At 38.3% G+C, this 13,012-nt stretch overlaps 1 protein-coding gene across 1 annotated transcript in view; it reads left to right on the top strand.

Moving 5' to 3' along the window:
* The window catches only part of KIF13B (kinesin family member 13B), a 194,240-nt gene that overhangs the window by 114,824 nt on the left and 66,404 nt on the right, over positions 1 to 13,012 (top strand). Inside the window, exons 23-26 of the mRNA XM_014592710.2 lie at positions 686 to 814; positions 6,687 to 6,860; positions 8,062 to 8,219; positions 9,369 to 9,501. Coding sequence (XP_014448196.1) covers positions 686 to 814; positions 6,687 to 6,860; positions 8,062 to 8,219; positions 9,369 to 9,501 — 594 coding nt within the window. The remainder of the gene's footprint in view (positions 1 to 685; positions 815 to 6,686; positions 6,861 to 8,061; positions 8,220 to 9,368; positions 9,502 to 13,012) is intronic.

Here is a 13,012-nt window from a genome sequence, read left to right as displayed (position 1 = left end):
AATCCTTTCTCCTCCATTCTCCTCTCAGGATCTTAAGCATGCACACACACGTGCCAGGCGTAAGTTTAAGCAACCAGGTCCGGGACTTGAACCACAGTCGACTACGTGGGAGTCCAGTGACATAACTGTTACACCATCTGCTGGTTCCGTTGTTAGTGTTTTTTTATCTGTAATAATATATGATGTTAATGTGTATTACTATTATTATTTTAATTGCCAGAACGCGTATGTGCTTGGAAGCAAGTGAACAAAACAGAGAAGAACTGAGAGAGAGAGAGAGAGAGAGCATAACAGAGAGAAGGCACTCTCCAGTGGGATGATCACACTGTAATCCCTTTTCCATTTCTCCATCCTGTTAGGTTTTGAACATACATGTATGAGCATTCAGTACTTTCTCCAAGCCTCCAAGGCTGGAATTTGAACTATGGTTGGCCATGTAGAATCTAGCTCTATAAAGCTCTAGGCTATGGGCCTGAACATGTTGTTATTAATGTCTTGTGTTTCCATAGGGCTTTGTGGTAGTTACTCCAAGTGCTTTGAAGGGAGAGTAACTGTTAGAAACTAGACTTCTTAATTCTCATATACCATTAACCTAACAGCTTTGCTCTAAAACAGAAGCAAGGTGATCTTAAAGGAAAATGAACCGAATTGGAACAGATTTTCTGCTTTGCCCCTGTTGTTCTAGGTGGCAGGTCGGCTACATGTAGAGGTGATGCGAATCAGTGGTGAAATCGTGGAAAGAATTGCAGGAGGTGATGATGCCGCAGATGTGTCCTTTGAGAAGGAGACCCCAGAGAACAAACTGGTCTGCATGGTAAGTCTGAGTTTCATTTTAGCATTGGTCGAAGTACAGCTGATTTTAAGGACTGTGAGTAGTTAGATAATATATTTTGTGTTCTTTTTGTGAATTTTGAAAATATCTATCTGTAAATAAACCTTCAGTGTTTGGTATTCCAGAGACCACCTTCTGTCACATATCCCTAAGTGTACTGGTCTGGGCCCCTCAGTGCCTTACTTGTGAGATCTGAACAAGTCACCTCTCTGGGCCATTCAGTTTTCAAATTGTATGAATCTTTGTTTACTGGATGCATCCTTACAGGAGCCCAGGTTTTTATACCAGTGTCCTCCTCTGTTTGGCACTCTTGATTCTTGCTGAAGATGAAATTTAGTCCCATTCCTAGGCTGCCGCCATAAGTCACTCTGGAGCTTTTCCACAGGTTCTGTTCTTCTTCCCCATATGCCTTTACTTACTATATTTAGCATGCGTCAATCCTGAACTCTTTTCTTTCTGCTTTTCTTACTTATTCCATTCATGAAATATGTGCTGAGTGTTATTGGTCAGACATTGTGTCAGATACCAGGAACAAGAAGACGAACGGAACAAGTTTCCCTCTCTCAAGTGTGTGCATATGGTGGACACGCAAGTGTGATCCCAAACCTGCAAGGTAGAGCCTTAATTTAGTTGATAAGGTCTGAGGAAATGTCTGAGCAAGTGAGACTCAGGCTGAACCTGAAGAAGAGGGAGTTTATGTTAAACTCTTCCTCCGTTGTTGCTGTTGGTGATTTTGTGGGAATTGCCAGGCAGGTCATGATGTTTCTGGGCTTCAGCCTGCTCAGCATGGTAGAGCCACTACCCCACTCATTATAACAATGAAAAATGCCTCTCAGACGTTTCTAAACACTCCCCAGTGGGCAGGCGTTATTACAGTTTGAGAATCCCTGTAGAAACCAGTTAAAAAGAGGGTTTTTGAGGACCAGAAATCAGCAAGGGGCTTAGGAGCAACGGACAAGGGAAAAGGAGGTCGTTAAGGACTGATGTGAAGGAAGTCTAACCCTAAATCTTGTTCATAATCCATTCCAGGTACAGTCTTCTTTCTCAGGAAATGTTTCTGGAACTGAAGTTGATGTTAACAGTTAAGTCATGGATTAGCCACAGGAAGGAGAAAACTATAACAGTTAACCAGTTGGGCTGTTTTCTGCATATATGAAGGACTGCAGTGTATTAAGTCAATTACTTCAGTGTGAGGGGGGAAAACTTAACTCATAAAAGGTTTACCATTATTATATTGTTTGATGTCAGAACATCTCCTTGGAGGTTCTGTGGTAATCAGAGAGGGAGACATGGCCTTGATGACTCTGTGGGGGCCCATTTTCAAGGTGCTGGACTATTAAATGCAATTCTGAAAGGTGAACTTTTACCAGTTGACCAAAATAACATGCAAGGGTACTATCTCACTTGAACAAATTATTTTTATCACTGAAGAAAAGTAGTATATCCTGGTTAACATAGACTTTTTTTTCTAATGATGTTAAAATATCTTAAGATTTTCTTTGAATGGAAGATATCAAGCCTATATAAGAGTAGAAAGTGTCATGAGTCCGCATTCACCCTTGCTCGCTCGTTACCAGTTCAGGGTTTGTTGGGTCTCATTTATATGCTCGCATCTGTCTGTGCTGCCTCTCCCTTAGGTTACGGTTGGGCCTTTGTGTCTGTGGCATCCACATCCTTGGTTTCAACCAACGGTGGATCAAAAATATTCAAAAAAAAAAAAAGCCAAGAAAATACAATAATAAAACAATACAGTTTTTAAAATAGAACCTAACAACTATTTATTATATGTAGTATTTACCTTGTATTAGGTATAACTACTCTAGTAGATTTAAGGCATCCAGGAAGATAGACATAGGTTAGATGTAAATACTGTGCCATTTTATACAAGGGACTTGAGTGCATGGATTTTAGTATATGAGGCATAAAACCAGTCCTCAGTACTCCTGATACTGAGGAATGATTATATTTTTAAACTATCCAGAACATCACAATAAATCTACAGATAGTTTAGGATATGTCTCCCAAAGGCGAATACCTAACAAAAACCCTTATCATTATGAAAAATGAGTAATTTCTTAAAGTCATGAAATACCCAGTTAATTTTCATAATTGTCTCGGTATCTCAAATCTATTTTAGTGTTTAGACTCTGGTTCTGGTATGCTGATGTTTGTATTTTCTCTCTCTCTTTCATGGTTACTTTCCCTCCTTCTCATCCTCTCTCTTCTTGTAGTTCGTTTATTCACTGTAGAAACTGGATTTTTGTCCTGCAGTTTCTCACATCCCGGAACCTCCTGTCTGGTGTTGCTTATGAACATATTGGGACGTATTTGCTGTAGTTGGTAGCTAGGATAAACGTGTCATATGGAGGACTGGGTATCAGAGCACTGTGTAGGTACTGGTGTATCTTCCATTGGAGGCATATTATGCCTGGTTGTTTCTCTTTTGGGGTTGTTAGCAGCTACTGATGATTGTTACCTGGATGCATTATTTCTTTACTTTCTTTTCCTTTATATTCTTTTTTGAGAGATTTTTGCTATAGGGCACATGCACTTGCCAGAGAGACAAAGATAGAAAGTGAGAAAACCCCCCCACCCAATCCCACCCCGGGAGAATGGCCATGCCACAGTCCTCTCCTCCATTCTCCTCTCAGGATTTTGGGTTCACATGCACATGCACCCAGTGTGAATTTCAAGCTACTAGGTCCAGGACTCAAACCATGGTCAGCCCTGTGGGGAGTCCAGCTGCCGTAACCACCATGTCACCTGCCAGCCCCTAGATGCAATATTTCATTAGGAGTTATGAAAGAATGGTCCTATAATTTTGTCATTTATTAGTTCAAATACTTCTATAGATAAAGTCTTCCCATTATCAACTATTTTACTATTCAGAGATACAATTTGTATAGAAAAGGCAGAATAAGTGCTCCATTTATTTACTGAGTTAAAAAATAATGAATTTATTTTCCCGAAAAGTGGCCATTATTGGGGTTTTGTTTTGTTTTTAAAGGTTTTTGCCACAGGGCATGTGTGCTCACAGGAGAGAAACAGATACACAGTGAGAGGAAAAGTGAGAAATCGCTCCCCAAGGGGATAGCCATGCCAAAATCCCTTCTCCTTCATTCTCGTCCTGGCATTTTGGGCACATATGCACATACACCCAGGGTGATTTTCAAGCTGCCAGGTCTGGGACTTGTTCTGCGGTTAGCCGTGTGGGAGTCCAGTGCTGTAACCACTGTGCCACCTGCTGGCCCCAACTAGTGAGTTTTTGTTTGTTTGTTTTTATTTTTAATCTTAATATCATCCTGAACTCCTGGGCTGAAACATATGTGACATGTTTTTGTGTATAGTATTTATTACCTACATTGAAGCTCAGGTGATCCTGTTTTTGGTCATTGGGAGTCATTTTAGCTTGCTCTTAAATCTGGTTGACCTAACCCTAACTGTGGTAACTTTCTTGCTTCCTGGAATGATAACTGTTCTGGTCTCATGTATTTCTTGTCCCAAACCTGGAATCAGTCATTTCTCCAGGGAAATGATACCTTTCATGAGAAATGGTTTTTTAGAGACCATATTCTGCCATGTAGTAGCCTTTTGTGGAAAAAGAATGAGGGCAAAAAAACTATATGACAGTAGATAAAATACTGGTGGAAGAACAAAAAGAAGTCAGCTAGGACACAATTAAGATATCCTGGGTGATGAGTATCACTGGCCCATAAAGGAAGTCTGGATTTATGTTTCCATGATGAAAAAACATACATATGTGTATGTGTGATATATATAAATATAATAAATATTAAAAAGATATATATATATATATACACATATATTATACACACACACACACATACATACCTGTCTGTCTATATATATACACATGCCTTTTTTTTTAAAGAGACATAACTTGCTATAGGGAGCATGTGCTTGCCAGAGAAACAGAAAGTGAGAAATTACTCCCCAGGGGGATGGCCTCAGCGCAGTCCCTTCTCCTCTGTTCTTTTGGGGTTTCGGGCACACACGCACACATGCTTGGCTTGAATTTTAAGCTTCCATGTTTGAAACCGTAATCACTATGCCATCTTCTGGTCCCAGACATGCACGTAGTAACATGCTAATATTTTCTTTAGTATTAAGTAAAGTTAATATATTTTAAAATGCCAAACAACAACAGTGCCTATTGACATTCCTCTGTGCTTCTGTCTTATACAACTGTCAAGTTGATGTCTGTGGTATTCTGACACCTTGTGGTGATTTTGGGTTTTGTTCACAAAAACTTAAAAAAAAAAAAAAAAAAAAACAGCCTATGTTCTAGATATCTGGATATCTGGGTATTTCTTGTTTCTGATTATCTTTATTCCTAGCAGTCTTGTTCCTGAGAAGATGCTTGTAGAGGAGAATCAAACACATTAAATCTTATTTCTTATTTTATCCTTAAAATTGAAATTAATTTCTATATAAACAAATGACTTTCAGATGAAATTCAGTTATAAAGAAGTATGTATTGAATGTTTTGTCCCTCCAAACCTAACTGAAGAATCAATATTCTGCAAATAATTTTTTGTAAAATTGTAAAAACTGTTTTTTATTGTTTAAAATGTTTATTCCTTAAGGTGAGACAATGTATCTGGTGAGGTTACCAGATTTTTGAGTTATATAGGCCTTAATAAAATTGTTTTCCACTTATTATGATACTTGGCATAATTACAATAAAATACTTAACTTTCTTAGGTTTAGTTTTCTCCTAGGCAACTGGGAATATTAATAGCTACCTTATCACACTGGGGTGAGATTGATCACACTGACAAAAGAAAGTGAAATGAATGAAAGAAAGCAATAGCAGGCGTGGTGCTTCTTCATACTTAGTACCAGGCTGTCCACAGTCTGCGTGGGGAGGGCATGAAGTCATTGTTGGTGCAGAGTACAAACTTGCACCGTCTTCTGCTTCCTCCATTCTCTCCTCCAGATCTCCGAAACTCCTAGTGCCTTCAAAGTTCTCTAACAAAGTGCTGTAGCATGCAATATTTCTGCTTGAGGACCTTGTTCCACTTTATATTTGAGATTATCAAATAAATGTTTTCCCTTTCCTGAACGTCATTTATTGACACATACACTGATTTCTTTCTTCATTCATTGTACTTAACAATCTTGTTCTGTTTTTATAACATATACGTGGTTAGCCAAATTCATATCATTGAATAGTGTTGATGTTTGAGAACTAACTTCTCAATGGATAAATTTGCCTATTCTAGGATCATGAAAATGAGTTTAAATTTTTTTTTAATTTTATTTGATTAAATCTTATTTCTAAATACACTCTTTTTTTTTTTTTTGAGAGAGAGAGAGAGATTGTTTTGCTATGGAGCACTTGCCAGAGAAACAGCGAGAGAGAGACAGAAAGTGAGAAATCACTCCCCACCCCGGGGAGGGATGGCCATGCCACAGTCTGTTCTCCTCCATTATCTTCTCAGGATCTTGGGTATGCACACTCATGTACCTGGCGTGAGTTTTAAGCTGCTGGGTCTAGGACTTGAACTGCAATCAACTACGTGAGAGTCCAGCAACATAACCATTATGCTACCTGCTGGTCCCTCATTGTATTTAAATGTAAAGCCTTTAATACCTTACAATTTCTACTTTAATTGTCAAGGTCTTTGTTACCCAGCTTTAAATCACTCACTGAATGTGACAGTTATTAGCTGTAAGTCATAGATGCAGACATCCAGTTCCAGAGTGAATGTGATTTGGCCAACATAAGTCAGTAGTTAGTAACATAGTCAGGACTGGAACACATGTCTCTACTCAAAGAACTTTATGGAACCTTCTGATTTAAAAATGGAACCTTCTTTTTTTTCTTCAGGTTAAAATACTTCAAGCCACTGGGTTGCCACAACATCTGTGCCACTTTGTATTCTGCAAATACAACTTCTGGGATCAACAGGAGCCTGAAATTGTTGCACCTGAAGTGGATACTTCCTCCTCCTCTCCCATCAGCAAGGAGCCTCAGTGCATGGTTGTTTTTGATCATTGCAATGTGAGTGCTTTCCAGACTAAGTCAATGTTAAAATGTAAACAAGGTCAGAGAAAGGGAATCAGGAGGAAAAAAAGAAGCAAAACATTTAAGGGACACAAAACTGGAAAGTTACCTTTCGATGATAAGATGTATGATAATATCTTTAACTGGGCTAATATAGTGTATTCTAGCTGGGAAAATGCATTTTACAAGCTGTAATAGTAAATAGTGATTGAATGTATAAAAAATTAATTAATTAAAAGATATAAACTAGGTCATATAACAACAAAACCAAAATATGAACCTTATCTCTTTGAAAAATGGTGCCAACCTATGTCTCAAAGCAGTTTCTTAGGGTAGGGATGGAGTAAATAACTAAAATATCAATTCATATAATTCCCACACAATCAAATTAATTTTTGTTTGAGAAAAATATGTATACACATGTGTGTACTCTCCTCCGAAGGACTCAGTGTTTTGTAATAGCTTACAGGAGAAATCATCCAGAAAAGTTAATAAACGATTGTGTGAGAGAAAGACAGATGACAGTCAAGAACTGACTTTATTGAGCAATGCATGCTCTCATAAGCACTTCATTATTCTTTCATTTGACCCTTACCACAGTTGTATTTGATGATAGTGTATTTTTTCAGCTGAAGAAACCGGCTGAGAGAGCCTGCCTAGAGAAGTTACTAGTCAGTTTGCTCATGGCTAGGAATCAGCAGAGCCTGGACTGTTGGTTCCAGGATCTTTTTTGCTACTGTCCCACATTCTTTCTCATTTATTTGAAACAGAAAATTAACCTTTAGTGAACTCAAGATCAGATAGAGTGATATACTGACAGAGAGGTGATTCTATGACTTTCTCTAATAAACTATTTTGAAGCTAAATCTTAATTGCAAATGCTGCCTTATAAAGATGGACAGGTTGGAAGAATTTCTTTTCAGTTAGGTGATTTATTTGTACTGAGTATCATTGTCTTTCCTATATTGGAGATAACTTCCTAAGAAATGGGGAAGATTGTGTTTGCAACACATAGCTCCTTACTGCATGTAACGACTTTTATATCTGGACATTATAAGTCCTTGTGATACTTAGTACAGTCACACTTTTAAAAATAACTCCCCAAATATGGCTAAAAGAATAAAATAGAATGCTGATTTTGCATACTAGACTTCCAAGGTGAAAAGTTTTGAAAGTGTAATCAGCTATTGTGTTTCAGGAGTTTTCTGTTAACATCACTGAAGACTTTATTGAGCATCTTTCAGAAGGGGCATTGGCAATTGAAGTGTATGGACATAAAATGAACGATCCCCGGAGAAACCCAGCTCTGTGGGATTTGGGAATCATTCAAGCAAAAACACGTAGTCTTCGAGACAGGTAAATTTTAGATCTACATTGATTTCATTTATAATTTTTAAAAATTAGGAGATGGGCTGGCTCCGTGATGCAGGGCTGATACGCTCCTCAGGAGAAGCCAGATCCCATATGGTGACTGTGATTTGAATCCCTGCCCTGTCAGTCTGAACATGCTGGGCAAATGTACAAGTGCCCAAGATCTGATGGGCTGGAGGAAGGGGAGTGTGGCATGTCCAGTGCTCTGGTTGGGTGCTTGTCTCTCTCTCTCATGTATACATGTACTCGCTCTTTCATGGATAAAGAGAAAACATTTTTTAAAAAATTGCTAGGGATTAATGCTGCTGTCTATAAAAGTTATTGTTTCATGAGCATTACCAGTGTTCCAGGATGGATGGTAGTGTCTTCAGGGTATTTATCATAGAGTTTCACCTTCTTAGGGGAGTGAAGAGTGATGAAAGAAAAGTTGAATATGTAGTTATTGAAGAAGAAATAGTGAAAGGACTTTGGGGAGAATAGGTCACTTTGCCATTAAGATTTTTAATTAATCAACTGGAGAGAGCATGGATTTAGTGTGCCTCTCCAACATTCATGTTTACTTTGTCTGTAGCTCATAGTTCTTGATTGGCATCAGTGATGGAAAGAGGTAGGCTTGCTTGCTGACTTAAAAGGAAGAATTAAAATTGCTTGTTTATCCTTTTCCTCTAATTCTAGATGAGAACCAGATTTTCTCATATTTTTGCATTTACAAAGTTTTAGCCAATGCTAGAATGTAAGATTATTTTCTTGATTTTCTTACTGATTTAAGAGATTTCTTATCAAGTCACTGAAGTGTATGACAGTACCTTTCTCTGTCTATGAAAAAAAGTAAGCCCTGTACTTCTGTACATCTGATTAGACCTTCCCAAGTTTCAGGTAACCTCTTAAAATAGATTTGTCATTATATTTTTTTGTACAAAATAAAGGGAGACATTTATAGTTCTGATATTAAGTTAGTTTAATTTTTTTCTATTATATTTGTCAATGTGTGTGCTTGTATGTTACTCATTTTACTATGAATATTATAGTGGACTGCTGTGCTTGGAAGTCACTTTCATTAATTCTCAAGAGTAGGGTCCTGTCTTTATTGAAATAGAAGTGTTTGATTTTCTGAGAACTTCAACTATTTCCTAGATGGAGTGAAGTCACCAGGAAATTGGAATTCTGGGTTCAAATCTTGGAACAGAATGAGAATGGTGAATACTGCCCGGTAGAAGTGATTTCTGCAAAGGATGTCCCTACAGGAGGAATCTTCCAACTCCGGCAGGTAAGAAGATTGTGAATGCTTATATTAGAATCTTTGGCACCAGAAAACTTAATATGGGGATTTTTTTTTGGTGGAGATGTTGATAATGATGAAATCTAGACTGGCCAAGTCCATTTTTTATATTCAGATGACTCCATCATGTACATGTGTACTTGGTTTCATTGCCATATGTATGCTACTTACAATATTTTAAAACTAGCTTCTGTTAGGGGTAAGTCCAAAAAAGATACACTTTAAAGGAAAATTAGAATTGTAGCAAATGAAAAAAACACATCGAGCAGCATTAGCACTTACATGGAGACCAGGGGGAGCAGTGTGCAGTGGTAGAAGAGACAGGCAATCAGGATGTACGTGCGTCGGCTCCATTCTGGGTCTCCCACGCCCCTGCTGTATGTCTGTGAGGAAGTTCAGTAAGCCCCTTTACCTGTTACATGGAGATGGTGGTGTTACCAGCTTCTTCGGATTATTTTGAGAACAGGGAGCTGTGTATAAAGCACAGTGCTTGACACATAGCAGGTGTTAAGTAACTGCAGCCAGGCAGATACAAATATATGCCAGCTAACAGGGGAAATTCTTTTTTTTTCTTTTTTTTTTGAGAGAAATTTTTGCTATAGGGTGTGTGCACTTGTCGGACAGAGACAGAAAGTGAAAAATCACCCTCCTGGGGGGATGGCCATGCTGCAGTCTCTTCTCCTCTCAGGATCTTGGGTACGTACATACATGTGCCCGGCATGAGGGTGTTTTTGGTTTTTGTTTAAATTTTTAAAGAATTTATTTATTTTATTTTATTTTATTTATTTAAATTTGACTAGAGAGGGACAGAGAGAGAGAGAAGAAAGAAAACAAGTCGCCAGATCTGGGACTTGAACCGTGGTTGGCCATGTAGGAGTCCAGTTCCCTTAACCAACTATGCCACTTGCTGGCCCTGTCCAGCATGAGTTTTAAGCTGCCAGGTCCAGGAATTAAACCACGGTCGACTATGTGGGAGTCCAGTGACATAACCATTATGCCATCTGCTGATGCCCCCATTTTTATTTTTAAATTGCCAGGAGACCTGTAGTCTCACCAGAGAGAGAGCGAAATCTTGTCAAGATTGTAGGCATACACACACCTGCACCCAACCTGTATTTCAAGCTGCTAGGGCAGAATTCAAACTGTGGTCAGCCCTGCTTCCTTAACCACTAGGCTTCAGAGCCAACCCAAAGGGAAATCTTTTTTTCCTTTAAAGAGTTATTTTATTTAAGTTTGTTTGTTTGTTTGTTTGTTTAAATTTGACCAGAGAGAGACAGAGTTGAGGGGTAGTAAGAGCAAGCCACCAGGTCTGGGACTTAAACTATGGTTAGCCATGTGGGAGTTCAGCACCCTAACCACCACGCTACTTGCCGGCCCCTGGGAGATCTTAATACAATTTGCATATATGATTTAGAAATACTCTTTTTGCTGTTTTTTTCATATAAATTCAACACATAATAGGCTATTCTATTTTATGAAAGAATACTTACACTTCAAAACAATGTAAAATACTAGACTAGTTCTAGAATGTACATGTAGGAAGCATTCAAAGTATGAGCAAAGGTTAAAAGAAAGGAATTGTTTGCTTAACTGTTTTAAGTTTTAGGAGGAAGAGAAAGAGAAGCACTTGTTCTGTAGCCTTAGCAAATGAATTTTAGCAGACACATTTACGTATGGGCAAGGAACTAAAAGGAAAAGGAGATTAGTTTAAATTAAAGCATGAAAGATATACATAAAATAGAATTCTCAGGGTGTGAAGAACATTTTTTTTCCTGGCATCTGTTGATGCCTTAGAAACTCATGTGCTGGAAGACAATACCAGATAATTTTCTACAGTTTGTGTATATTGGATATTTAAGTATTTATTATGCTTCAGACATTGTTTACTGTAGGTATTCAAAGATATTCTTGATTTATCATGAAAGGCTCTTTTGAAGGACTCGCACTTTCAGTTGGGTGCTGATAAAAGCTCTAGAAGGTCTAGAAAGGGTTTTCCCATGTAACTGGCAAGAAGAAAGACCCAGAGGCTAGAATTAGGTCCATCTGGGCAGAAAATGATGCATGGGGAAGTAGAAAGAGCAGGTTAAAGTCACTTGTAGCAGCTAGTTCAGAAGGCCTTGAATGCCAAACCCACTTGCATTTAATGTTTGAAAATTGGAATGTTCTGTTCTTGGACAGGAGAGTGGAGAGGACACTTGATTAGATTTAGCCATGTAAAAATAATTGGTTTTGAAGGTAACAAATGGTTAAAGTTACAAGAAGTACAGTCCAGTAGTTTAAGAATAGTTTTCAGGGACCAGCAGATGGCATAATGGTTACATCATTGGACTCCCACATGCTGACTGCAGTTTGAGGCCCAGACCTGAATGGCTTGAAATGCATGCTGGGCATGTGTCATGCATGCCCAAAATCCCGAGAGGAGAATGGAGAAGGGGGAGGGGGGTGAGTTCTGGTTTTCTGTCTGTCTCTAGTTAGCATACGTGCCCTATAGCAAAAAAAAAAAGAGTAGTTTTCAAAGCTGTCCTCTAGAACAGTAAGCCATTAGCTGTTCCTAGGGCCTTTTTTCCGTCCCCCTCCTTTTCTTGAATCTGCCCTCAAAGTGCATACTTGACCCTTCACACTTAGGCACACATTCAAAATCCAATAGATCACTTTCTCCAACAAACGTGGGCTTAGGAAAGTAAACAACATGTAGCTAAATGAAGTGACAGGAATATTTTAGTCCATTAAAATGTTTTCTGAGGGACTTTTCTCTCAAAACATTTGATGCATAGTCTTTGGAAAATATTAAATCAGAAGACATCTGTGTCCTGTTTATTCAAATATAACTCGATAGGATCGATGATTGCCTAAGTTGATTTTCCTGATCATACAAAGCTCTAGGGAACCATAATCTGATGGAAGAGGGCAAAAGTAAATTGACTTGAAACTGAAATAGAAAATTCGGCTCTTTCAAATGCTATTTTATGTCTCTAAAATTTGTAAATGAAGCTTGAAGTCTGTGATTAAGGAATACTGGGAATTCACTTTTAAAATGTTCTTTCATTGTACTAGGTCACATTGCTTTTATTTTGAAAACCTGTGTTAGGAGAAATAGTTTTATTCTAATCAGGTCTTCGTTTTGTGGTTATTATAATTGCTGTTTTGTAAAGTTTGTTTCTGTTAAGAGAGAGAGAAAGACAGACACTCTTATGAAGGTCTCACACCATCTTCCGTCCCAGTCCTCCCAGCCAGCCACCATCATGGCAAGCAAACCCCGCATGTACGAGCTGACTAGGGGTTCCGGGACCTCCCCCTGGAGCCAGCTTCTCTTGACCAGTGCATTACGGCGGTGCCACTGACCAGCCCTCAAATTATTTCTATTCTGGGATCCGATCAGTGATTCCAAGATGGCAATGATCTTTCTTATTTCTGTCTCAATTGTTATGTTTTTGGTTTTTTTTAGTAAACTATTTTATTTAACTTTATTTATTTTATTTTATTTTAATTTGATCAGAGA

The sequence above is a fragment of the Tupaia chinensis genome, unplaced genomic scaffold (genome assembly GCF_000334495.1).
Source record: "Tupaia chinensis unplaced genomic scaffold, TupChi_1.0 Scaffold138390_1, whole genome shotgun sequence".
Lineage (NCBI taxonomy): Eukaryota > Metazoa > Chordata > Mammalia > Scandentia > Tupaiidae > Tupaia > Tupaia belangeri.
Note: the sequence above shows the minus strand (reverse complement) of the source record. Positions and strands in the feature narration are given on the sequence as shown.